Below are 27,585 nucleotides of genomic sequence, written 5' to 3'. Positions count from 1 at the left end.
TTATTCTTATTCATCGATTTATCATGCTTCCCTTGTTTGTCAACTGTGCTATTGTGATCATCAGCCACAAAGCATATGCTGAGTGTTTTTTCCTCTTTACCTCAAATGTGTGAAACTCAGCCCAGAAGGCAGTCTGTTTTTAATTAAAGGTCATGATTTTCAGAGGTCATGTTGACACATTCTCCTGTTAATGAACTTAATGAGATCGAACACTCAATCTCTGAACAGTCCTTTCTGCTCTCTGGACACTTTCTGGAGATAACTTTAATTTTTGGTTAGATACAAATGAGTGTTTACCTTCCTGCTGTGTTTCCAGGCCTATGATTTATGGGGATGGCTTTATATATAGTAAGAACCATGTGCATACTGGTGCCAAATACCAAATGGATGTGAAACTTCTCAAAGAGTTGGTCTGGGTGACAAAATAACTCTACAGCAATTCATTGCTCTTTTATAAACATTGTCTAGAGTCCAAACAAAGAGTAAAATTTTTTTCTTTTTTTAAGTCTGGAAAGAAAATGACCAACTCATAATATTCTGCTGAAGAACAATAAGTTAAAAAAAAAAACAAAAATTCCCAAGCTTGTCCATGCATTAGAGTCACCAAGAAATCTTTTAAAAATTCTCATCCCCAGGGCATAGTACATTTGTTTTCCAGGTGATTCCAATGTGTAGAAAAGTTTGAGAACCACTGATTTAAAGTTTAAAAATAATAGTAAAATTCTGGTTGATAGAAACAGTGGTCTTTTTTTTTTTTTCAGACCAGTCCCCATATAGGTGACAATCATAAACTATGAACAAAATATTTAACAAATAAAAAGCTACTGAAGCTATAAAAAATAACAAATAAAAAGCTATAAAAAGCTATGTGAAGCCCCAAGAGTGATCAAAAGTAGGCAGACTATAGGATTGTCTCCCCTTAAGAAAAAGGAACTTTTAAGATGTAGAAGTTTCTGGTTTTATGCCTGAATACTCATTCTTCAGGTGCCCAGGGGTGGGTGACGGCTGCAGACTTAGTGTCCTGAGACATCATAGTCAGAATTGGGATGGGCAGAGTAGAAAATTTAGCAGTTAGTTAGGAGAGGTATTCTTGAAAGGAGAGCTACAAGAGCAAATCTCAAATTCTGAATCTTTGTTCAAAGCCTTGGTTGACTTGTGCAAGGGGGACCCTGGTAGCCCCGAATGTCAGCAACTGAAAACTGAAGGACTGGTCAGAATTCAGCTACTATCCAAGACAGAGGAGACAGGGTGAATTTCCAATCCAGCCAAAAGAACCACCTGAAGACAAAAACCAACTCTTCAAAGAAGGTAGCAGAATCAATTTCTTATTCATGTACCATTCATCAGGTCCAGTATATAATAAAAATAAAACCACAGGACCAAAAATAACATCCTCCCTGCTAAAGTGAAAGTCAGTTAACAGAAACTGACTGATTATGATGTTACAATTAGCAGACAAGTGCTTTGAGGAAGCTATTATTATAAATAGCTTATATGGTAATGGACTCATAATTCATAAGCAAATGAGACATCAAAGCACGAAAGTAGTAATGAAAAAAACAAAAACCCCAAATGGTGAAGCCTGGCACAGTGACCCACTCTTGAGATTGAGACAGGAGCCTCAGCAACACCAAGGAGCTAAGCAACTCAGTGAAACCCTGTCTCTAAATAAAATACAAAAAATAGGGCTGGGGATGTGGCTCAGTGACCGAGTGCCCCTGAGTTCAATCCCCGGTACCAAAAAAAAAAAAAAAAAATCAAAGTGCCTAAACACATAGTAAAAGGCAGAGATCATTAGACTAGATAAAAGTCAGACCCACCGCTATGTTCTCTGAGATGGTTTTTGAACACAAATAAGTTAAAAGTTAAAGAATGAGTAAATATGTACCAAGTAAATAATAAGCATAAAAACCATTTTCTATTTGGCTTTGATATGAATAGCTTTCATGTTTACCTTTTCAATTGTATTTACCTGTTCTAAAAACACAGGCAATTTAGAGACCTTTTTTTTCCCCCCAAACCTTTGGGTTTCAATGACCTTGGGGGATCAAACCCAAGGCAGGCTGGGCAAGCACTTTACTACCACCAAGCTCCTTCCCTAGTTCTTTTCAAAGACTCTTCTCCCTTTTAGTGTGTGTGATTAATCAGAACACCTTAACATAAAGCTTTCAGAATTTGCTGTTCTCCCTTACCTGTGCTACAGCAAAATGTGTGGCTTTTGATCCAGCTATTGGAGCAAGCAATAATTTTTAATCACTTTTATTTCATTTGTATTATGTTAATGTGTTTTGTTTCTTTTATGTATTAGCATTATATTTTGGTTCATCTATTTCTATGACTCTCTGAGGCAGGGCCAGCCCCCTCCTAAGTGCCTTCACACAGCACCTGGCTGGACTACCACACCTTTTTCTCACTTCATCTTTTTATATCTCTTGGTTATCATTATCAGTTTCTATCTTTCCCTTTTGGGGGGAAAAAGTCTATCTCTTTCTACAGGAGGGATTTTCTATAACAGAGTTTCAAAACTAGACCAACTTCAATGTGGAAGAATGTTTCTATACTCCACAATCCTGACGCCATAATGCTCCCCCTAACTTAAGACAATTCATAGCTGGGCCAGTGCTGGAAAGAACATGACTAGACCAACAAAGAAACTTCATGCTAAGCATGACGATAATAAGAATGGTTTTGTGGCATGCGACAAGTGAAAGGAACACTACAAATTCCCTTCTGGCTATCTGGGCTTTGTAAGTAATTATCTAGTCCAACAAACTCCACTTGTGCACAGCACCATTTTTTCAAAAACTTGTGTCCTTGCAAAATGTTTACCTATTAAAATAACCAAACCACCATAGACAGAACCTCATCCATTAGTTCGTCAGTTTAGAGACTGCTTTAAACATATTTTAAAAGGTAATTTCTCTATAAATTAATGTTATATTTGAATGCAAAGACCTTACCCAACTGTACCACTGAGCACAGCTTATTTTAAAGGATAATGTGGAAGAGAGACAACACTAAGAAATGGCTTGTGCTATTTACTTCTGAAAACTGAAGCCATAACTAGTTGCTTCAAGACATTTTTCTTCCCCCAGCTTGGCCAGGTTTTAAAAAAATACAGGACAGATCACAGGAAGGATTTAGCAATTAGCTCGGTGCTGATTAAATGATTCATTTCAATTTGCCATTCAGCTCTAAGAAAAGATTTAAGGGCCTGCTATGCCTCCTATCAAGAGTAAATATCACACATCCTGTTTATACATATTGGCTTGTTGTCCCCGGCTCTTCAAAGAGTCAGTGACACCCCCCTAACTCACACTCAGCCCCACCCCCAACTTCCTGCTCATTGGGGGTACTGCATTCCTATTACTACTTTAAGAGGTGCCTCCTGCAACAAAATACTCTGTATTACGACAACTTTTAAAGAAAATACTTTATTACGTCATGAAAAAAGGCATCGATCAACTAGATTCATACTTGTTTGAAAAAAAAAATGAAAATTTTATTAATTAGACAGTATGTGGGCATCCTGTTCCACATGGGAATGAAAAGATGCTATAGGTTCTCAAAGTATTGCACAGTCTGAAAAAAACACCAACAAAAAAATAGGGGAAGGGGTGGGGGGAAAAAAAATCACATGATATTGGGAGCCATCTCACATTATGAATAATCTACCAAGAAACATTTTAAAAAGAAAACCCTTTGTTTCTACAGTAGCTTTGAGTTTCTAGTTCTTGGAATGACTGTATTCCATTGAAGACATCTCAGTAACAGGAAGCTTCATTTTAGCAATCCCATGTGCAAATATTAATAAAAAAATATATAAAATAACGCAATTCATCTCTTGCCATCACCACCCCGCTTGGCAATCATGACATTTTCGAGAACTGTTTTGCTTGACAGGGGGGTTAAGCTGTAAGTTTTGCCTGAAGCTCCATCTCTGCAGCCCGTTTGAGTGCAACATCCACTAGAAGCTGAAATCCACTAAAATCCTGGTTGAGGTCCGGTGGAGTAGGGGGAGGAGTGTTGAAAAGACCGCTCTGAGTATTTGTACTCGGTCCAGACTTACATGTGTCCTCCGGATACATGAGAGAGGTGTCTGTAAAGTTGCTGGCTGCCATTGGCTGTATATCTGTGGTTTGTCCCACACCAACCGACTGGCAGAGAGGGAAAGGCACATCTTTCAAGGCAGTCACAGTGGTATGGCAGATCACTGATGGACGAGCCAAAATTGATCCCGGGGATGATGGCTTGGGAGACAGGGGCCTCCCTAGGGTTGGGTTTGGTCCAGCTGTGCAGGAATGAAACGGGCTCTCCTCTAGAGCTGGCATGAAGTTTTTGATACCTATTGCAGCCTCCATAGAGCTAGCTTCAGAAACCTTGGCCCCACGGCGGGAAATTGTGAACTGATTTGGATCTTTGCCATCCTTTCTCAGCATGTCAGGGAGGAGCCTGCGTCGGGCGTTGATGAACCAGTTACAGACCTGAAATCATATTGGTACACTTTGAAAACAGGTTCTAGGGGTGCCTAGCTGACCCCTGTTCTTTGTATGAAAGAAGGCATCCAAAGGCTTATTTGGACTCCTGTCATAAATCTCCTTCTGCTTTGAATACAAATTTGCTTTGGGGACTTGTTATCTTTCAATCTCTTTAGGAGAGAGAAAAGATCTAAATTCCCAAATACCTGAAAATGATTTTAGGGAGGAAGCTTTACCTTTAACTCTCCCCTTTTTAACCTATTACCTACTGCCCCAACACTTGAGTTAATCAACTACAGGAAAACCTTTCCTGTATGAGAAGTGCCACACCTCCCCAGTAACTGATTTTTCCCAGTTCAAATGACTATGTCAACAGACATAACATGAATTACCTCACTGAAGTCTGTCCTTGTTTAAATATCAAACCAGTTTCCTGGGCAATAGAGTAAGGTTTAACCTCCTTTTTATGTTTGAAGGCTCTTTTAGGCATTAAAGGAAATGCTATCTGACAGATGACTGTCAAGTGTATCTGTGTTCTCTAAATAGCCAACTATTAGCTTTTAGCGCTATAACGTTTCCAATAAAAAGATATTTCTTCTACTTCTTTTTTTTTTTCAAGTGGGGAGGAGCTGAATGACTCTACACGCAGGAATGCTTTGAAATGACTTTGAAAATGAAAATTCATGCAGGAGGGCCTCAGAGGCAGAGTAGCATGCACAAGACCCTGGGTTCAACCCCTCAGCATTGAAAAAAAAAAAAAAGAGTGCAATAACCTTGTGCTGTCCTTCCTTACCTGTAGTGTGGACAGGTGAGTTTGCTGGGACAGTAATGCTTTTTCTTGCTCTGAGGGATAAGCATTGTACCGGTGCTCATACAGCCAATCCCGCAGAATCTGAACAGACTCCTTGGGTAGGTTACCCCTTCTCCGTCTCTTGCTTGAGCCAGCTGAAGAGGAAAGGTCCAGGGGTATGTCCATGCTGTCCTCATCCTCAGTCTCACTGCCAGATGCTGCAACAACACCTAGAAAAGCACAAAGGCCAGCTGTCACTTGCTTTTTATCAGCAGGGCAACTATCGCAGAGCTCGTCGATTCTGACCAGTCAGTGTAATTGTATTTTTTCAACCACTGAAAACGAAGCAAAAGACCTGTGTTTTCTGCTCTGAATTACCAGGGTACCTGTAAAAGTCCTCAAGAATAATTTGACTAGCTGCACAAGGTAGATTCTCAATCACCAGATACCCTTTCTTAGTCACTGTCCTCTAGGATTTAACTTCTCACATTCTTTTTTGAATGATGTTCAGAAGTCTTTTGTTCAATCCATTGGGAGAGACAAACTGAATAATTTGCCCCATTTGAAACAAGAAGGGTGCTGGGCAGTGGGGTGTGTGTTTAACAAGCTTCTGTTAAAGGTCATTCCTAACTAGAAATAAAAGGCTAATGAATATGCTAATTTACATCTTAAGTGTTAATCTTCCTCTTTCCATTAAAGGTTTGAAGTAAAAGAGAATTGCTATTTTTCCCCCCACTGATATAAGGAGGACAAATTACCTAGCTAGTACTATAAAATACTTGTTAAAAATTTCTGCAAATTCCATGATCATTTATTATTCATCACTACCTATATTTATGCAGGATTAGAACACCTACTTTCAATGGTCACTTCATTAACTACAACCACTAGTTTTCAGTTTTATTACATAAAAGTATTTCTCTACTATTAGTACTCCAGGAAGACTTCAAAAGATGCTTGAAACTGAATTAACTTAAAACACTGCATAAATTTCAACTGCTAGTTTAATAGGAACCTGCAATATTACATATCGATTAGCAGGGTTCAGTACTTAAAATTCTTACATGACAAAGAAAACTAAGTATGCAACCCCCAAGGAAGCTCCTTCTGTTGTAAGTACTTTAATCCTACCAGAAATTTTAAGAATTCACAAACCATACAGAATATTTAAATCAGATACACAGAATTCAATAAAAATTCAGACCGGCCTAACTGTTAAACATCATTTTTAATTAAAAGAATTTAAATAACAAATGCTATGAATCTCACCTTTCAAAACTATAACTGGTAACTGTGAATGTCTAGAGAAATATTCTTTGTTGGGGGAAGACAATCCAAAATTTTAAAAGTATACATGAATTACAAACTATAAGCATGCTTGAAAATGTTTTCAAAGTGTTTCTGTATTAGAGATTAATTTTTAAAGATATTGCATTTTTAGCTTCATGTAGATATATATATGTAGATATTTTTTCTTCTGTAACTTTGGTTGAACAAAAGACCCAATTTTAACTGAGTAATAGAAAATAAAAACAAAATGTTCTTCATAGTGATATACCATATAATGTATTTTTAAGGAACTTTTAAAAAATACACCAACTGATTGGCTTTACTTGGTGACACATTTAGTTTTGGACTGCAGGGGGCAGAAGGTGCTGGAGGGCGTTCCTACAGGAAAAGCAAATGCTCCAAAGACAAAGTAAAGCAAGTTCTAACAAAAGAGATGAATGATTTTGCAAATTCACTGTAGCTCAAGGATTAACAGTCATCAGTACCCAAGAATCCTAAATTTTAACTGCTATGTGTTTGAATTTCCCCTTCCCTAAAGATTTAATTAAACTGTTTCTTTTTTAAAGTTTAAAGAAAGAGCATATTGAAAACCGAAACTGCTTTCACTGCTGAGAAGTTGAGAAACTTTCAAAACCCATACTGAAATTTGTGTGAACTATTAATAAAATACCTTGAGATTATAAATGATTTCCTGTTTCACATTTGCCTTGATAACTAAGGAAATCACTTCTAAACACGTGTCAAGTTAATTGAATAACTAAAGCAAATTTGAATAAGGCAATTTGTTTAAACTCTCCAACGTCTGAAAGCTTCAAGGCTTTTATTTCCCTCTTCCTTTTTTTTAATCTGGAAAAAAAGTGTGGAAAATTGCTCATTGAACAGTGAATTCCCAACTGTAAATTGGTAATAACAAAGAGTTTGAAACAAGCAAGTAAACAACAACAACGGAAAAGAATAAAAAGCTCAAGAGTGTCTTTTGATCTGCTTGCTTCATTTGACAAGAAGCTTGATCTTTTCCAATAGGTTAGTGACATACAAAAGCAGGTTTCAGTTAAGCAACACCAAACTAAGGCAAGACTTCACTCTGTTCTCAGTTCATTTGGGGGTAGGGGGGGGGGATGAATGCCAGGCCTCTGGATTTCTTAACAAATATTTTCAATATGTGCACAAAAGCTGAAGTAACAGGAAGTTAAAGCCTTCAGTGCCTTGGCTTGGGCCAGCTGATATTTCACTGCAGCTAAACCACGTTTATTGCTGTCAGGACTGTTTTCATTAAAACTCTCCCTCCTGATTGTGGCTCAACTTGGAAAAACAAAGACTTTTCCTCGTTACTCATTTCCTACTGTAACAGAGCTTTTGAAAAGTTTCCCGGTTACGATTTGTTTCCAAACGTCTTGCTTTGCTTACACTTTAAAAATTGTGGTGTAGGAGGGGGGCAGTGGTGGGTGGGGAGAGAGGAATCAAAAGCCTTTTACTCTATCCACATACAAGGAAATGCTGTTTAGAAAGCCACAAGATGGCTCGTGGATCCCACGGCTCTGAGAAGCAATCTTGCTTCTCTGCACTTTCTTTTTCTGAATAGCTCTGAAACATCAAGGGGGAGGGGGACTGAGAAGGTGGTGGTGAAGTTGGATTTTTAAAAAATGTTAAGAATCTAGTAATAAGAGTAAAGGAAAGTTTAATAATTAGGTAAACGCAAATCTAACCTAACTAACGAGTCTCCTGATCAGAATACCTCCCCTCTGGAGAAGCAAACAGGAATCCAATTTAACACCCAAGTTACTAAATCCACTGTGCGCGCTTGGCCGCCCGCAAAGAGCGATCCTAAAGCAACAGGACCAGGAACTGGGACCAAAAAGACCGGGAGCATTTTCCTTGTCAACCCTTCCTTCTGCCTGTTTTTAAACCACTTTAGGTGATCTTTGGGGGCCGTCTCCAGTTTTCTAAGAGGACACATTATCATCCCACGCTGGTTTACCAAAACCCGTACCCTGAAACTGAATTGAAAGTGCCTTTGTCTTAAGGAAACTTGAAAACATGCTCAGACTTTTCTGTAGACAGACAATAGGCCGAGACTGACTTCTGGGAGCCCTACCGGAGCCCACAGGCAAGACTCCCTTTCAGCCCCAGGTAATCTTGGACAGGAGGAGGCAGGACTCGGAGGCTCGCGGGGGAGAGGGAGGAGCCCGGAGAAGAGCAAGCCGCTTTTGTTCGGCTCCAACTGAAAACCGCCTGCAAACTGTTTGAGTTAGCACGAGCAGAGGACCTCTGGGGCTTCGGGTCACTAGAGAACTAAAAATGGGGTCGTAGATCCCACATCCTCAAGATGCCGGTCCCCCGCGATCCCGGACGATTTGTCAGGGAAACCTAAAAAAGGGAAAGAAAACCCCGGCAACCTCAGCAGTCTCTGCTACCCTTCAGGGAGCCGAGAGGCAATCGCAGCAAAGTTTCCTCTCCAACACGTCACCTTTCATTGTTTCCATGAGTTGGCGCAGAGTAGCAGATCCTCGGTGCGCCCGGGGCTGGGGACCACGGATTCCCCCACCCACCCTGCCAGGGTCCCCCGGAATACCCAAGAGGGCTGGGGGATGGGGGACGTCGGGGGGGGGGGCGGGAGGAGGGAGGGGTTCGGGGGTGCCTGAGCCGGGAGGGTAATCACAGCGCCCCCCGCCGGAGCTCAAACAATGGGGAGGGGGCCGGCGGAAGCCCAGTTTTGCATTCGGCGCACTCGAACCACTCAAATCCAGAACCCCCTCTCCCCACACCTTATGCTGGCAAGTCCTATCGGAACCCAGAGCGCCTCCTATTAAGAGTGTAGATCTGTCAGCCCAGTATCAAGCATGACACGGCTTTGCAGAGACACCCGGACGTTCCCCCGCGCGTTTTCTCAGCACCAAGTTAAACGTCCCCAACTGTAAACGCCCACGTTCTCACTGTCCTGCGGGGAGGGGTCCGCAGGGAGTTCTACTACCAAGTGGCACGTTTAATGTTACTCTCACTGAGGAAGCCTGGAGGCGGGGGGTGGGGACAGGGAAGTTCCGCGTGCCTGAGTCTCCCACAGAATCACATCAACAGAACTCTAAGGTAAAAACACAGCCGAAGGAACCCTACGGGGAGTGCGGCTGCCCCTTCCCAATCTCGTTCCGTTGGAATTGCAGTTGCAGTCCCTTTCTGAAAGAATGTGGAGTTACCAACTCGAGGAAGCTCCTGAGCATGCGCAGCAGCGCCCCCCGCCCCCGGTCCTTGGCTTCCCCGAGCGATTAACTTCTGTTTTGAACCACTCCACATAAATCACAACAGAAAAGCCAACTCCAGTCCACGACGGAACACTCAGGGGACCTCCCAGCGAGGGACTCAAAAGTTAATTTCAAAAGAGACTTTACAGTCTTTGACCTTTCAGGTGTTTTTCCCCCCCTGTGTATTTTGTTTTTTAAACCAGACTGACGGCAAGTTTTAGTTGTAAACCGTCCAGAACGCTTCGTGGAAACAATGACAGCCTCGCTCTTTGCACTTACAACCAAGCCTGCTTGTCACACTTGGACACATTTTGACTGCATGCAGCTTTAAGCAGCTTGCCCTGTGTCCAACTCCTCATCTTGCCCCAAATCCATCGTGGGAAAACTTAAAAAGCTGGGAATTTTTTAGAAGTCTAGCTTTCCAAAGCCATGTACGCCCAAGGGCGATGTGGGGGTCCGGGATCACATTCCTTTGATTGTGAAAACATCTCATCCCTAAAAAAAGGGTACCAGGGCCCACTGGGGCGTGGGGGCCCCGGAACCGAACTTTCACACAAAGGCACCTCGGCCTCGGTAGCTCCGGATTCGGGCCAGGAAAACCTAGGAGGGATCCCCCGACACCGACCCCACACCCGCCGTCCGCCAGACAGAGCTAGCAGCCACGCGGCGGCTGGGCCAAGCGTGGGGTGTTGGTGGAGACAATGAAACTTGGAGGCGCACAAACAAGGCGCTGAGCGTTGATTCTTGACAACGTGCCAGCAGCGTGGAGAGGCTCGGCTCCCCACAACAGCCCTTCGTGTTGTGTCTAGAAGGAAAACAGCAACTGCCGTTCCAGACACAGCCTCAACAAAGAGAACGGCAGCCGCTCCAGCCCTAGAGCCCCTGGGCGGAAAAGTCCACCAAGTCACTTTCGCCCCCAGTCTAGCGCAGCGCGGCCCGGCCCGCGTGTTTCTCTGGGACTCGCAGCCCCGGTGCGCACAGCCCGCGGCCGCCTTACCTTTCTTGCTCTTCATTCTGGAACTCCCCTCCCAGCGGAAGGCAATGCTGGGGTCTCGAGGGGCCAGGAGCCTGGACACAGCGGGCAACTGGTCGTCCTCCTTCACTGCAGACTTTCCAGCAACTTATAGGACGTGCTCCAGCCGTTATTGCTAAACAAGGCGCTTGGATCCCAGGCGCCTGCTCCTTGGGTGGAATTCAAGTGACACTTGGGCTTCCTCCTGCCGGGATCTTCTGGCAGCCGGCCGGGGGCTCTCCCTCACCCAACTCGCTCCCCTCCCCACTCCGCTCCTTTGTTCCCGGCTCCTGCACGGCGCACCTCGGCGCTGTCAGAGTGAGAGGCGAGGAGGGAAGGTACCGGAGGTCCTGCCTCCGCCCCCAGCCGCCCGCCCCGTCCCCCGCCCGTCCCACCGCGCCTCCGCCCCTCCCCCGCACCTTTCAGCGGGGGTGGACTGGACCCAGCGGCGCGACCGCTCTGACCTAGCCACTGTCACCCGTCCCTCACAGGGGTGGCGGACCCTAGAAACACTATCACGCCTGCCTGCTGCGCGTGCACCGCCCGCATCCCTCGCCCGGCGGCGGAGACACCAGCTGAGCGTTCCGGGTTTTTCCTTTGGGCCTTTCTTCCTGAGGCTGGCCAGAGTGCGTTGGGTTAGGAAATTGCAACAGATGGGAAAAAGGACGCCCCCTTCTTCCCCTCCTCCACCCCAGGGAAGAAAAGACTCGCCCTCTTGTTTTTGACAGCTGCCCCAAACTCCTCAGTCCCTGCTTGAGCCGCACCAGACAGCCGCTTCTGATTCAAGGGGCGGGGCACAAGAGGAAAAGTATTCGGGACAAGAACCAACTTCTTCCAGAATGCGCGGCTGCCATTGACACGCGGGCGCGGCGCGGCGCACCCTTCTCCTCGCGGCGCTCTTCCTCCAACAACGGCAATGGGAGGTGGTGTGTGTGTGGGGGGGGATGAGACAGAAACCCTAGGCGAATGTCTGTTCCCCCGGGCTAAAGCTGTGAGTTCCGGATTGGATTGCAAGGCAGTTTCGAAATCTAACACGTTGCGAATAGACACTTGTCATGCTCACATGCTCTTTAAACGTCTCTGTCTGGGGACTGCCCCGGCGCGCGCCCGCCCTGCTGCTACTCGGCCCGACCCCTCCACCCCCGGACCCCGGCAGCAGCCGCCTTTATAGCAAAGAGGCGACCACGCAGTGACTGCTCATCCGTTTTGGTAAACAGTGTCTACTTTTAGGACTTAAATCCCGCTAGGGGACCCCTCCTCCCCTTCTGTGTTTCAAACAGAAACTAGCCATTAAGTAAACACATGTTCCTGTGGGTTTATTTTGGTTGAGTTACGAGGACTCCAACAGGAGTTCCTTGATGAAATTCCCCTTTTAAAAGACCAGATGCTGTTTGGCTGATTTCTAGACACGCATGACCTCTCCTCTCCTCTGGGTCTAGTTTTTTTTTTTTTTCCGCGTGGGTATGTCCCGTTGTTCTGAAGCAAAGCAAATGAACTGTCATACACCACGGTTAGACTTTCTCCATCACTGAAAAAGAAAAAAAAAAAAAAAAAACCCTAAACGCAAATAAGCCTAGTAAAAGATTTACGTCAGCGCCTGGGTCTGTCTCCAGTTTCGGCTCTGTGGCTGTTTTTGTTTTGTAACCTCTTTGGAGATCCCGGTAGGAGAAAGCTCCGTGGAAATAAGGTTAAACCCGAGAAGGACTAAAGCAGCCAAAGAATGACTAAACTAGACTTTGGAGACTGTTTTAGGATTACGCTGAAAATTAAAGCCAGCCTCCTCTGCGCCCCCTTCCGAAAGACACCCCCGCCCCGAGAGTGCGTTAAGGCCAGGGTTTAAAAAGCTTGGGTGGTTTTTCCAATTACAGGACTTAAAATGAATCAACAAGGAAAAAAGCGTCACTATAAGAAGGCAGCAACCTTACGATTTTTTTTTTTTTTTCTTCTGTGGTTTGCCGACTGCTCGGCCCAGAAGAGAACACACATCTAAAAGCACGGGAGGCAGCCAGAGGAGGGAGGACAGGGTCCTGGGGAGAAACCACCAGCCTGGAGCTAGCTTGCAACTGCCTGGAGCCGAGTTCCTTCGCCCGGCCTGGCTGCAGATGAATCAGCTGCTGCGCCCGAGTGCGGGACAGATGTGGCGCGGGGAGGGGGCCGGCTTGCCCCGCGCCCGTTAGAGGGCCGCCTAGTTATTTCATTTGAAGGGTTGTTTGTTGCTGGGATTGGTGGCTCATATCCGCTCGGGAACCCGGAGAGGAGGGAGGAGAGACGCAAGGAGGAGGAGCCGTGGGCCACTGCCGCAGCGACTCCGCGGTCTGAGTGGCAGGATCCAAGCCTGGGACCGGACGGTTACTGCGGAGACGCTTTGTTTGCTAACTTCGAAAGCGCCTTCGGTTGCCTCCACTCTTTCGAAGCCACTCTACAAAACAAACCTTCGGTCCGTTTAACCCTCCCCTTGCCTGCTTTCGGCAGCCAGAGACAAAAATGTTTCCTTCTTCCCGGTGGTTATCCTTGGCCACGGGGTGGCTCTCATTATGTACACAAAGGTAGCTTTACTTTGGTCTAAGTGAACTTAGCTAATTAATGCGATTCTCCAGCAACCGAGATGGAAACCTAGAGTCAAGGGAGTTTACAGCTTGAAAACAAACTTTACAGGGCAAGGGGGAGGGGTGGAGAAAAATTAAAAGCCTCTTTCAAATTATGAGGAGGAGGAAAACGTGGAGACTTAAACTAACCTTGGCTAGAAAGCCAGCTTGATCCGGCCAACGCACACCTTTTGCTCGAAGCTGTGTTTATTAAAGCTGGCGGGATGCTCCCGAAAGAAACATAGGCACAATTCTATGATGCAGCTAACAGCTTGATAGCCTCCCTGGTGCATGTCACCCCACTCCACCCCCAACGCTAGTGCCAAACTTATGAGGAAAGCAACCCAAAAAAATGATCTCTGAACTCCAGCAATTGCTTTAGGATATTTTTTGTTTGCTTGCTTTTGTCAAGGTGGAAAAACAAGTTTCCGTTCTGGCTCTGTCAGTCTTTAAAGTGTCAGGGCCTCTCTGTAGAATCGATTCAGTGACTTTTAAGATTCCAATGCTTAAAAAAAATTATGTGGACTCACATTTGCTACATATTATTTGCTGAATCCATCTGAATTTTCATTGGATTGGGAAATTGCCTGCCTGAAATTGAGACGTTGCAGGTTCTGGGGAAGGCTGCTGATAAAAAAATTTTCACCATTTTTTTTTTCTTTTCAGGCACACACACAGTTCCATTTGGTGTCTTATCTTTAGAAGCTGCCTCAAGGCCAAGCAAAGAACAAGAGTTGTCATTAAGTTACTTTTCACAGCTTGCAAAAACTCAGACGGAAACTTGGAAAGGCAAAGAAGCCAGAAAAGTATATCAATGAATGCAGTTATTATTTTTGATACCAGGTCCATCAAATGATTGGAAGATATATTTATTGTATTTCTTTTTTTTTTTTTAATTCACTGACTCAACAATTGATTAGACATGATTTCCATCAGGTGCTGTGTCCTAGGTGGGGGGATGATGACTCACAGTCTTTGGATCTGTCTAGAAGGCAGATATTTTTATAAAATATGCAGACTCTTGGGCTCCAAACACTGCACAAGGGGCCTATAATCATCTTGTCACATCTCAGGTCAGAGGGTCTTGGCTGTTTATGAAGAAGCTGACCATTGTCTTTTCAAGGGCCTGGGGCTGGGCTATGGCTCTTGTGGTGATTTTATCAACCCCAGCAGGATAATTCTCCTCCTTTTTGCTGCATGAATAATGTAACCGGTGCTACTACTTTTCTCCTGCTCTTCACATGTCTTTCCAGTCCTCCTTTCTCCTCTGTTGTTACTTCTCTTTACCTTAAGTGGATTTTGGAATCCAGGAGACAGACAGCATACTAATTTATTAAGCCCGGCATTTACCTCCTTTATTCTAAATATCTCCTATCTGCATTGTGCTTCATAAATTTATGAAATATTTAATTTAAATGATTTTATTTCATGTAAGTTTTTTTTTTTCTTGAAGTCAAGATAAATAACACATTCAAAATGCAACACAGCTAAAAGGCATAACACTAACTATTGGACATACATTATCTGGCTCTAAATCAAGTGATCTCTAGGAAATCCTGTGACGAAGGCAGAGACTGACCTCAGATTACAACATCAAAGGATACCAGGGACATCATAATCTCCTGGACACTGGGGGTTGCTCTCTGAAATCTATCTCTGGTTTTCCAAGAGGCTATATCTTTCAATGCACCTATCTTTTGTGACTTTTTTTTTTAATGTCCTTTTTTTTTTTTTTTTTTTTTGGTGCCACTGAGGCTGAAACCCAGAGCCTCACACATACTAGGCAAGCAGTCTGCCACTGAGCTACACCCCCAGCCTAGACTCATTTTTTAATTAAAAACAACAACAACAAAAGACTTCTCAACAATTCAGGGAAGAAAGAAGAACTATACAAACTGAGATATGAAAGACCTCCTGATTGCACCCTCTTACCTTCCATGTGGGTATTTATACACCCACAAACCTAATGGATTTTTCATCTTAATTTTGTGTTTTTAAGTCCCTCTGCCTAGGCCTATCCTTCATCCCTTGTTTCGAGTCTGATAGTTATCAGTCAAGACTTGGCTTATATTTCACCTTTTTAGAGGAGTCTTCTTTGACTACCTAACCTAAATTAGGTGTCATGTGTCTCCTGCCCCTCCATCCCACCCCCATATAGCTCAGGGTTTTTTAGCCGTGATCCTATTGACATCATTTGGGGGCTGGATAATTCTTTGCTGCGGGTGCTGTCCTGTGAACAAGATCACTGGCCTCTAGCCAGTATGTACTAGTAGCATCTTCCCCCCAAATTAGGAAAAACACCTATCTCCAGACATTGCCAGGGATCCCCTGAGGGTTTAGAAATGTGACAAGAGCGGTCATCCTTTGTTGGAGACCATAAAGCTAGCTCACCTCTTTCTTTAGTTCTTCAATTAAACTACAGTTTTTAATCATTTCATTTATGTATTAAGTTTTTCCCTCTGAACCCTCACTAAAGTACATGACCATTATTAAAACTTTATGCACTTAGCATATTCCCTAAAATACGATAGGTACCCAATATATATTTATTTAACAAATAATGCATGACAATGAGACTATAAACATCAAGAAGAACATAATTATTTATTGTTTAGAACATGCCAAGCATTGTGAAAATACTTTCCTTGTTTTACCATATTTATTCCTGAAAACATTCCTCAAAAGTACTTCTTCTTTTTCTTATTTTGTTTTGTGACTCACCAGGGCCTGGTGCATGCTAGGCAAGCATTCTACCACTTGTCCTATACCCCAGCCCTACTCCTTATTATCTCCATCTTACAGATAAAGAAGTTGAAGTCTAGAAGAGTTAATTTGTCCTGCCAGCATGACCCCTTGGGTCAATGAGCTAAAAAATAATGACATTCTAAGATTTACTTTTTCATTTATTTAACAATTTTCTCAGCAGTGAGCCCTTAACAGTTTTCAACTTTAGGCAATTATATGTAAAATATACAACAATTAACAGACTACAGGCAGCAACCAATTGGAAGGGGCCTCTGATTGTGTACCAAAACACACTGATATGAATCAACATCTCAGCATATTGTCAACTTGTATGCAAATCTCTTGAGACTTGTGGGAGCAAATATTTTTAGGAGTCTCCAGGAGGTGGAATAGCTGAGTCAAAAGGTGTGTGCATTTAAAATTTTGGCAGATCTTGCCAAATTGCCCTCCAAATGATCTCACTTATTTCAAATCCCACTGAAGGTATTTGAGATCTTTTTTTCTATACTCTTGCTAACACTGCATATGATTTTTCCAATTTGTTTGTTTACTACGTAAATAAATGGCACCTATTTTTTTTAAGTTCATATTTCTTTGTTTAAGAGGGTAAACCTATTGTTGTTATATGTTTTGATCATTTCTAAAATTTCTTTTTTGTTATGGTTTGGAACTGAAAGTTCTCCCAAAGGCTTGTATGTTGAAGGCCTGGTCCCAATGCAGTAATGTTCCGTGGTGGGGCTTTTGAGAAGTGATTGGATCTCGTGGGCTGTGATCTCATCCGTGGATTAATCCATAGGTGTGTTCATAATTGAGTGGACTATTAGGAAGTGGTGGAAATTCTAGGAGTTAGGGCCTAGTTGGAAGAAGTAGGTCACTGGAAGAATGCCCCAAAGGGTATTTCTTATCACTGATCCCTTCCTTTCTCTGTCTCTTTCTCAACCTGCCCACCTTTCTGGCTGTCATGAGATGAGCAGTTGTCCTATACCATGCTTTTCTACCATGAAGTTCTGCCTTACCTCAGTCCAAAGGCATTGAAGTCAGCCAACCAGGGACAGAAACCTCTGAAACAGTGAGCCAGAATAAACCTTTCCTCTTTTAGGATTTTATCACAGCAACAAATTCTGACTAATACTTATTCATAACTTGCTTATTCATAACTTTTTCCAAAGTTTATATTAATATTGATTGTTTTTTTCTGTTCTATTTTTTTCTCTTTGTAAAACAAAAATCAAGGGTATTTTTGTATTAGCTTAAAAAAAATCAAAAAGTAGTGAACTAATTGTATCATAAATGCAGCCAGGTGTGGTGGCCTATACCTGTAATCCCAGCAACTCCAGAGGCTGAGACAGGACGACGGCAAGTTAGAAGCCAGCCTCAGCAAATTAGTGAGGCCCTAAGCAACTTAGTGAGACCCTGTCTTAAAATAAAGTATAAAAAATAGCTCAGTGGTAAGCTCCCTGGGTTAAATCTCCTGTTTAAAAAAAAAAAAAAAGGAATAAGTGCCATATTTTCGCAATAAAATTCAGACCTTCAGAATACTTTTTAAGTTTTAAATGTATTTCCTTTCTTTCCATCAAGGGGTTAATCCATTCCCATGTTTCCCTTTATTGCCATTACTTCTGCCCCAAACTGTTGAAGAATCCTTTATAATAGCAATAAAATATCCAGGAATAAAATTAACAAGAAATATGTGCAAGTTTTATGAAGAAAACTTTAAAACCCTACTGAGGGACATAAAGGAAGACTTAAGTAAAATAAAAGGCAACTTATTCTTTCTAGCAAGTTTCAACAGTGAAATCTATGGAAAGATCGAGTCTTCCCATGTCAATCTTTAAACTGAAAAGCAATTTCCACTGAAATAATGACAGGGGTTTTTTTGGTGGTTGTTGTTTGTTTTGTTTTGTTTTTGAGACAGGAGTCTCCCTATGTTGCCTTGGCTGATCTCCAGCTCCTGGGATCAAGCAATCCTCCTGCCTCAGCCTCCCAAGTAGCTGGGATTACAGGCACATGCCAATGCACCCAGCTTTGTTTTGTTTTTTTAATTGACAAAGCCAGGCTACAGTTCATGAAAATGGAACATCTCACCAAGCCAGGGAAGGTCTAAAAGAGAAGAGCTGGGAGTGGGAAGGACAGAGAAAATCTTTTCAGATATTTAAGTTCATTTTGGAGTTTATATTTAAAATATTTAATTCTGTACTGAAAAACATATGAAGAAGAAAAATAAATAATGAAACGGATTATAACATATCTGAAGACTTGAATTTTACACAAAAGGCGTTTTCTATTAGGAAATGTATTAAATTGGGACAATTTGACTAACTTTAGTTAAAAATATAGCTGGGTCAGTTGTGGTGACACAAACCTGTAGTCTCAGTTACTTAGGGGGCTAAGGCAGCAGGATGGTTTGAGCCCAGCCAGAGCAACATATGAGACTCTGTCTAAAAAATCAAATGATGAGACTCTGTCTAAAAAATCAAATAAATATGAAGTTGTATCTCTGTCTCCTTTAGCAACAATAAAATTCATCTGAATTTTAAAAGATGAAATGTAAAGGTAATTTAAAATACAACTATGCCTATTCTAAAACACTGATTCTCAAAGTAGCCTGCGAATACCAGTTTTGCCTCCCAGGTGACATTTGACAATGTCTGGAGACATTTTTATTGGTCACAATAGGAGAGGAAAGGAAGCTATTACTGGGAACAGAGGCCAGGAAATGCTGCCTTATTCCACCATGCACAGGACAGGACAGTCTGCTACCTACAATAAAAATTCTCCTATGCCAAACATCAGTAGTGTCAAGGATGTGAATCTTCCTTCTAAAAGACAGCATCTGATCTTGGAGTGGGGAAGCCCTTTCAAATCAGAACATGAGGTCAAAAAAGAATAAGAGGTCTAAAGAGTCATAAGCATTTTTTTTTTTTTTTTTTTGGAACTGGGGGTCGAACCCAGGGCTTTGCGAATGCAAGGCAGACGCTTTGCCACTGAGCTACATCCCAGCCCAAGCATTTTTTTTTTAAGAACTTTTTTTTTTCCCCAAAGAAAAAATTCTACAAAATTCTCAACAGCAGCCGGATGCATAGCACCACACCTGGCTGGGGAGGCTGAGGCAGGAGAATCATGAATTCAAATCCTCAGCAAAAATGAGGCTCTGAGCAACTCAGTGAGACCTTGTCTTCAAATAAAATACAAAAAATAGGGCTAGGGTTGTGGCTCAGTGGCCAAGTGCCCTGTACCATCCCCCGCCCCCTGCAAAAAAATTCTCAATAACAAAGAAACTGGGAAAGATAACATGGAGCACATGTCATGCATAATACAATCATCTTAATTTATGAAGCTCTCATACCAGCCATAGGAAAGAAGACCCATTTTTAAAGTGGTGGAAAAAGTCTAAAGGACAAAGTGTACTAAAAAATGGTAATCCAAATAACAAAAAGAAAAGAAAGGAAGAACAAAGAAAAAGGAAAAAAAAAACCCACAAAAACATAATTTTGGTGTTACTAAAACAATTAAGTAAAGCTCATTAAGCTGACTTGGTTACTAGATTAGTAACATACTGATTTGTCACTGAACAAGGGAGAAAATTCTGCCAAATGCATTGTTAGATGATTTGTGCAAACATCACAGAGTATGTCATTACAAACTAAGACAATTAGAATGTCATTAGGCCATATAATCTTATGGGATTACCTTGGTAATATGTAGTCCACCCTTATCTGAAATGTCATTATGCAACCCATGAGTCATTGTAAAAGCAAGGTACAGAACATGATGGTATCCTTTTTGTGTAAAATTTTTGTACGCCAATATTTTTTTTGTGTGTGTGGTGCTGAGTGGGAATAGAACCCAGCTTTTGCATGAGAGGCAAGCACTCTACCAACTGAGCTATATCCCCAGCCCCACCAATATTTTTGTGAGAGAAGGAGAATTACCAGGGAATGAACTCAGGGGCACTTGACCACAGAGCCACATCCCCAGCCTTATTTTGTTTTTTAGGTAGAGAACAGTTCTCACTGAGTTGCTTAGCACCTTCACGAATCATGTATAAAAATCTGAGCCAGGACCCGTAATGGGACACAGTTGTGTTTGAGGCCTCTTAGTGTGACTGCTGTAGTCCAAGAGCCTTTGGTGGTTAATCATTAACAACTGTGGATAACCCTTATTGACACTTTGGGTGCTAATTATTCTTTTTTTTTTGGTATCAGGGATTGAACCCAGGGTCACTTAACCACTGGGCTGCATTCCGCGCCCTTTTTATGTTTTATTTTTATATTTTATATATGTTTTATATTTATGTTTATATTTTATATATATATATATATATATATATATTTTTTTTTTTTTTTCAATTTATTCTCACCAGCTGCCCGTGTTGACCAGATGAGCTGGGTTCAAAGGAGCTGGCTGCACAATTAAACTAAGAAAACGGCAAAGAAATTACACAACACATGGACAGGAGTTTCTCAGGTTGAGGGTGGGACTGCTGTGTGTCCTCTTCCATTCTGGAAGGCAAGAGAGCATGCACCCACCCGGAATCTCTTAATTTTATAGTGGGGACACAGAAAGAAGTTTTGATGGAATGTTCTTCACCAAATAAGGCAGGGGATAAGGTTTCAAAGAGGGGTTGTCCATCCCATTGGGTAACACCCAGTCCAGGGTTAGAGCAAACTTCTTTGCCGGGTGAAGGTGGAGGCCACTTGCTCCGCACAGCGTGTGACATGCCATGCCAGACCAAACACACCCTTTTCTCAAAGCTGAGAGGGGGTGCTCAGTCCATGGGCAGGGCAGCCCCCCACAATTTATATACTTAAGTGAAATTTAATGTTTTTATAAAATGTCACAAATATTTATTACAATAGTACACTAGATGAACCAATACATAGTTTTCAATATTGTTCATATCAATGGAGCTAATTTTATTTTATTTTTATTGGTTCTAATCAGTTACACATGACAGTAGAAAGCCCTTCTATTCTTTGTACACAAATGGAGCAAAAATTTTCGCTTTTCTGGTTGTACATGAAGTAGAGTAACACTATGTACGCAATTATACATGTACCTAGGGTAATGATTTCCTCCTCTTTCCACCATCTTTCCTACCCCTTTGCCCCTTATGTTTTATTTTGAGACAGGGTCTTGATAAATTGCTTTGGGCCTCACAAATTGCTGAGGCTGGCTTAGAACTCATGATCCTCCTGCCTCAGCCTCCCAAACTGGGATTACAGATGTATACCACTGTGCCCAGTTAATCATCATCCTTTTTTTTTTTTAACAAGAAATAAGAACAAATGCTGTCAAACTATTTATCAAATAGTTTGTAAATAGTAAAATTTAGAAATGTTCATCCTAATATAGGTAATTTTCTATAGATATGGCCACCCATTACAACATGTAAAAATAGACAAGATGTTTATCCTTAAAATGAATTAACTGCTGTCAATGTATAGGTGATATCAGCAAATCTCTTGAAAATCTTGGAACATTTAAGTAAAGGTTTTTTAGTCAAGTGATGTATTGTAAATGAGAATAATCTGTTATCTCCCAAAGTGTTTGTCAATTTCAGGCCACCCCAAGATGTCATAAAGAAGCCAAAATTATTCTTCCATATTACCTTAAAAGGAAGGAAGAAGCTTATTCACTTCCAAGCTACTTGGATAGACTTTATTTTTAAATCTATATTTATTTTTTGTGTAGTGCTGGGGATAGAACTCGGGGCCTCACCCATGCTAGGCAAGCACTCTGTCTTGAAGCCATGCCCCCAGCTCTGTTAAACTTTATTTCTAAAACTTTGATCCATGTTATTTTATTTTACTTTTCCAACCCATTTTGGAAGCTCTCCTCACATTTGCAGACTAGGTCAGTGGGATCCCTCCTCAAGGGTGAGAGAAATATCTAAATCGGCCTGAATTGGAATCCCTCCACACGTGATTGACAGCGAGGCACACATCTGCTAGTCCAGAATAACTCTTATTAAACAACAACAATAACAAAAACTTAAAAATAGCCAAGTGACTCAAATTCAAGGACTTTGTCATTCCCAGAATGGTTTTGTTTAACTTTTTATTATGGAAAAAAAAATTTAAACATATCCAAAAACGAGGAAATACTTGTACAACGAATCCCCAAATAGCTATCAGCCAGCTTCAACAACTGTCAACTGACCACTGACCACTGACCACTCTTGTTCCATCTGTACCCTCACATGCTTGCTTCTTACTTAGATTCTCTGGAAGCAAACCCCAGACATCATATCATTTCTGGATGAGCTCTTCCCCTGAAAGTTCTGGCTTGCCTAATCAGTAAACTCCTCACTCCCTAGACTAAATGATTTGTTTCCTGTTGGAGCTCAGTAATCCCAGTTGTGTACTCTATTGTCTTTTCTTTCCAGCCTTTTCGGTTTCAATGGTTAAACATTTTCTTCCCGCCAGAGAGAACAATTCCATTTTATCTTCAGATGGTGCTTTCAAGCTTTTGGTTCTACTAGCCTATTTTAGACCAATAAAGAGATAAAATTCCTCCTTTGGACTGTCCTGCTCTCAAATATTTATCTCCATCTTTCTTGTTTGCACTTGTCAGGCTACATGCCTGGGGTTTTTTGTGTTCACAAAACATGTTCACTAAATCAGTATCAATTTAACTTTTTGTCCCCCTCTTTTCTTTTTGGGGCTGGGGGTTAAACCCAGGGCCTGACACATGCTAGCTAAGTGTTCTACCACAAAGCTGCATGCCCAGCCTAATGCAGATGACTTTATTTTTTTATTTTTTTTTAAAGAGAGAGTGAGAGAGGAGAGAGAGAGAGAGAATTTTTAATATTTATTTTTTAGTTGGCGGACACAACATCTTTGGATGTTGGTATGTGGTGCTGAGGATCGAACCCGGGCCGCACACATGCCAGGCGAGCGCGCTACCGCTTGAGCCAAATTCCAGCCCCTGTAGATGACTTTAAAGTCACTGAAAACTTCTAAAAAAGTAATGATATTGGCCAAAAACAAAAACAAAATCCTATTTGGTGTAAAAAACCATGCCAAACAACTATTTAAAAAAAAAAAAAAAAAGACAAAACTATTTTATGTTGAAACTAAAGCCTTGCACAAGCTTAAGTGCAAGCTTTGCCACTGGGCTACATCCCACCCAGAAGATTTGTTGAGTGAGAGTCGCTTTGCTTTCTACTAATAAAATGGCATATTCATCCTACCTGCTTCTGTATGGGAAAGAACACAGCAAAAACCTGTACAAACTTGTATTTGATTAGTCACTGGTCACTTATTTGTCTGATCACAAAGTACATTTTCCAAATGGATTGATGATTCTATAACCACAATATGTTGCTTTCTGCCATCATTTTGTTGAGCTTTCACATAGTATTTCTTCCAAGCAGCCTGAAATACAGGCCCTTCTGTGAGGCTTTGAAACCTAATTCACAAAAGAACATCTCTATTTAAAAAATTTTGATACTAGGGCTTGAACCCAGAGGCTTTTTACCACTGAGCTACATCCCTGGCTCTTTTTTATCTTTATTTTGAGATAGGGTCTTGCTAAATTGCTTAGGTTGGCCTTGAACTTGCAATTCTCTTGCCTGAGTCTCTGGAGTCACTGAGATTACAGGTGTGCATCATCACGCCAGGCTTCTGTTTTTCTTTTTTTTCCTCTCTTTTCTTTTTCTTTTTCTTTTTCTTTAATAATGTTTAGGAAAAACATTTTCTAACATAATTTGAACACATGCTTCCCCTTCCCACTGCCCCCTTACTCTATCACCAAAAAAGTCTCATTATTTAGCAAGTGGCAATCAAACCATTTCGGAATGAAAAAGGCAAAATAATCTTTAGTCTAGGAATAACATAATTTTGTACTGCTGGACTTCACGCTATGTAAAGATTTAACTAATTTACTGTTAGGGAATCCTTACTTGGCATTAGGTAAGCTAACAGATTTAATGTACTGGGATGAGAAGTTTCCACTCATTCATCATTGATTTTCTTTATATGTACATATATATTTAGTTGTAGTTGGTTTTAGTTGTAGTTGGACACAATATCTTTATTTTATTGTTATGTAGTGCTGAGGATCGAACCCAGAGCCTCACACACACTAGGCAGCCACAATCCCAGCCCTCATCATTGACTTTCTGTAGGATAAGAATGCACGCACAGCACACACCCCAACACTTGGCTACTGATTGTTCTTGAGGAATGTGGTTGAGAAGGTTTGAGGGAGTTTGTACTCTTTCTTCCAAGTCAATGAAGTTGAGGGGGGCTTCTAGATTAATTGAATGTCCACTGAAACAAACAAAAAATCAAAAATAAAATCTTGTGCTTCTCTTCTAAAATTCAGCTTCGTCTATTGAATTGTTGGGCTATTTATGACCCATAAATGTTCATAACACTGATGTCTGGTTGTAGTAGGATGCCTCACGGGGTTTGGATATGGTTTGGAAATGTCCCCCAAGGATTCATGTGCTGGGAGCCCTTCTGTGAGCCTTTGAAACCCAAAGGTGGTGGTATTTTAAAGATGTGTGAGATCCTTAGGCCATTGGAGATGTTGCCTTCTGAATGGATTAGTACAGTTCTCATGAGACTCCTGAGTTTTCTCGAAAGGGTTGTTAGGAAAAACAGCAAGTTGCTCTGTCCCCTCATTCTGGTTTTCTGTTTGCCACATGATCTCATCCCCTCACATGTGCCAATGTAATGCCATCCAGTAGGGGCCCCTCACCAGAGCCAGAGGCCAAATTAGTAGCTTGAGGTGGGATCAAGGGCCTCGTTTTGAAGGGAAGTTATGACTGGCAACAGCAGAGGAAATGAAGTTTGCAGTATTTTCCAGAATCAGAGGCAGAGTCTAGTTAAGAAGGTTTTTATTTTTATTTTTTTGGTACCAGAAATTGAACTCAGGGGCACTCCACCACTGAGCCACATCCCCAGCCCTATTTTGTATTTTATTTAGAGACAGAGTCTCACTGAGTTGCTTAGTGCCTCATCATTGCTGAGGCTGGCTTTGAAGATTGCAATCCTCCTATCTCAGCCTCCAGTGCCTCTGGGATTACAGGCGTGTACCATCATGCCTGGCTGGTTAATAGGCTTTTAAAAGACTAAAATGAATCTTTTCATTGGATAAAAAGAAATTTCATTTTGCTTGTGACAATGATTTCTTCACTTGTTTCTTTAACTTTCCTCCCCATACTGGAGATTGAACCCAGGGATTTGTGCATGCTAAATGGGTGCTCTACCTCTGAGACACAAGTCCAGCCCAGGTTCTTTAAGTTTCTAAAAGTAGGACAAGATTGATTGAGCCTTGGTAATTTCTTTTAATATTTATTTTTTTAGTTGTACTTAGACACAATACCTTTATTTTATTTATTTATTTTTATGTTGTGCTGAGGATAGAATCCAGGGCCTCGCACGTGCTAGGCAAGCGCTCTACTGCTGAGCCACAACCCCAGTCCCCTGGGCCTTGGTATTTGATACTGTGCAATTACTACAGACAAAGCAAAGCAATCACTTTACCTTGGCTTGTGCTTTAAGAAAAATTGTATGTAACCCCAATAAAAAAGTGAGGGCTGGGGATATAGCTTAGTAGGTAAAGTGTTCGCCTTGCATGCACCAGGCCCTGGATTCAATCCCAAGCACAAAAAAGAAAGATAGATAGATAGATAAATAAATAAACAAATAAACAAACAAATAAGAAAGAAAGTGAACCCATCTAAGGCCAGGTGCCTGGCAGAATTTTTTTTTTTTTTTTTTTTGTGGTGCTGGGGATTGAACCCAGGGCCTTGTGCATGTGAGGCAAGCATTCTACCAACTGAGCTACATCCCTAGCCCCAAATATGCGGTTGTTTAGCACTAAGTACACTCACATTTTTGTGCAGACATCACCAACATCTATCTCAAGAATTATTTCATCTCAGAAAACTAAAATTCTGAACCCATTAAACACTAACTCCTTATTCTCCCTGCTCCCCACAATCCCTAGAAACAATTGTATATTCTAGACTGTTCCAAATGAAGATTTTCTTTTTTCTCCTTCTTTCTATCTTCTTTCTCCCTTCCTTCTTCTCTTCCTTCCTCCCTTCTTTATTTTTCTTTTTGTGGTACAGGGGACTGACTTCAGGGCCTTGTGTTGCTCTGCCACTGAACTATACCCCTAGCCTTTCTTATTTTTCTGTTTTGAGATAAACTCTAAGTTGTTGAGGCTGGCCTCAAACCTGAGACCCTCCTGCCTAAGCCTCTCAAGGAACTGGGGTTGACAGGCCTGCACCGCTGCATTCAGCAAGGTTTTCTGTTTTACCTGTAAGAATTTGACTATCCTAGTCCCTGTGGAATATTTGCCCATTTGTGTTTAGCTTATTTCATTAACATAATGTCTTCAAGTGTCTTTTGTTTTGGCATCAGGGATAGAACCCAGAGCGCTTAATCACATTCCAGCCCTTTTTTTTATTTTGAGACAAACTGAGAGTTGCCTAGTGCCATGCTAAGTTGTTGATGCTGGCTTTGAACTTGCCATCTTCCTGCCTCAGCATCCGCAGGCATTTAGGATTACAGGTTTGACCCACCATGTCCGGCTCGTGTTATAACATATGTCAGAATTTTATTACTTTCTCATTTACTTTTGCTTTGTAATTTTAAATTTTAACCCAATTTCAGCCCTACATAAAGTCAAAAGGATATTACAAAGATGCCCGTATGCTCTTCATCCAGAGTCCTCAGATTTGGTTCGTTATTTTCCCTATGTCCATTGGTGGACACACACACACACACACACACACACACACACACACACACACAGAGTCATTTTCCATAGATACTTCTTTTTTTCTGAGCCATATGAGAGTAAGTTGCAAACATATTTGCCCTGATCCCTAAATACTCTACTGTGTGTTTCCTAAGAACAAAGATATCCTCTTACATAAATATTATCAAAATTAATTAACATTCATATAATGCCATCACCTAATACAATGGCTGGATTTTATTTTTCTAGTTGTCTTATAATGACTTTCATAAGAAAACAAAAATTGTCAGACAAAGATCCAATCCAGGATCACACATTGTGTTTAGTTAGCAAATCTATTTGGTCTCTTTTAATCTGAAATAGCTTGACTTTGTCATTCGTGACCTTGGCATTTTTTAATGTAAAGGCCTGGCATTTTATAGTAAATCTTTTAGTTTGGCATTGCCTAATGTCTCTTTGTGCTTAGTCAGGAGCTGTGCATTTTTGACAGCTCTATCACAAAAGCAATATTACGCCCCTCTCAATGTATCATAAGAGTTGGCATGTGATTTCAGGGTTGGCTTCTCTTCTTACTGGTAATTTCAACTTTGATCATGTGGTTAAGGTAGGTTCTCCATTGTAAAATTACCAGTCTTTTCCATTGTAAAATTACTATTTTTCTCTTTGTAATTGATAAATATTTTGAAACAAGGTAGACGGCTGTCTTTCAAACATTCACCCTCAAGTT

General features: G+C 41.5%; 1 protein-coding gene across 1 annotated transcript; it reads right to left on the bottom strand.

Moving 5' to 3' along the window:
* Positions 1-3,451: 3,451 nt before the first annotated feature.
* Tgif1 (TGFB induced factor homeobox 1) lies at positions 3,452-11,141 on the bottom strand. Its single transcript, XM_026394523.2, has 3 exons — positions 10,792-11,141; positions 5,272-5,498; positions 3,452-4,484 (listed from the first exon to the last, which is right to left on the bottom strand). Exons 1-3 carry the CDS (start codon positions 10,805-10,807, stop codon positions 3,909-3,911), a joined length of 819 nt encoding a protein of 272 aa, XP_026250308.1. The 5' UTR covers positions 10,808-11,141; the 3' UTR covers positions 3,452-3,908.
* Positions 11,142-27,585: the final 16,444 nt, after the last annotated feature.

The sequence above is a fragment of the Urocitellus parryii genome, chromosome 13, assembly GCF_045843805.1.
Source record: "Urocitellus parryii isolate mUroPar1 chromosome 13, mUroPar1.hap1, whole genome shotgun sequence".
Taxonomy (NCBI): Eukaryota; Metazoa; Chordata; class Mammalia; order Rodentia; family Sciuridae; genus Urocitellus; species Urocitellus parryii.
Note: the sequence above shows the minus strand (reverse complement) of the source record. Positions and strands in the feature narration are given on the sequence as shown.

What these genes read in the sequence shown, in the direction of transcription:
- Tgif1 (XM_026394523.2), bottom strand. An exon ending in CTCACCTGTCCACACTACAG is followed by an intron (nt 4,485 to 5,271) that starts GTAAGGAAGGAC and finishes ATATGATTTCAG; the next exon opens with GTCTGTAACTGGTTCATCAA.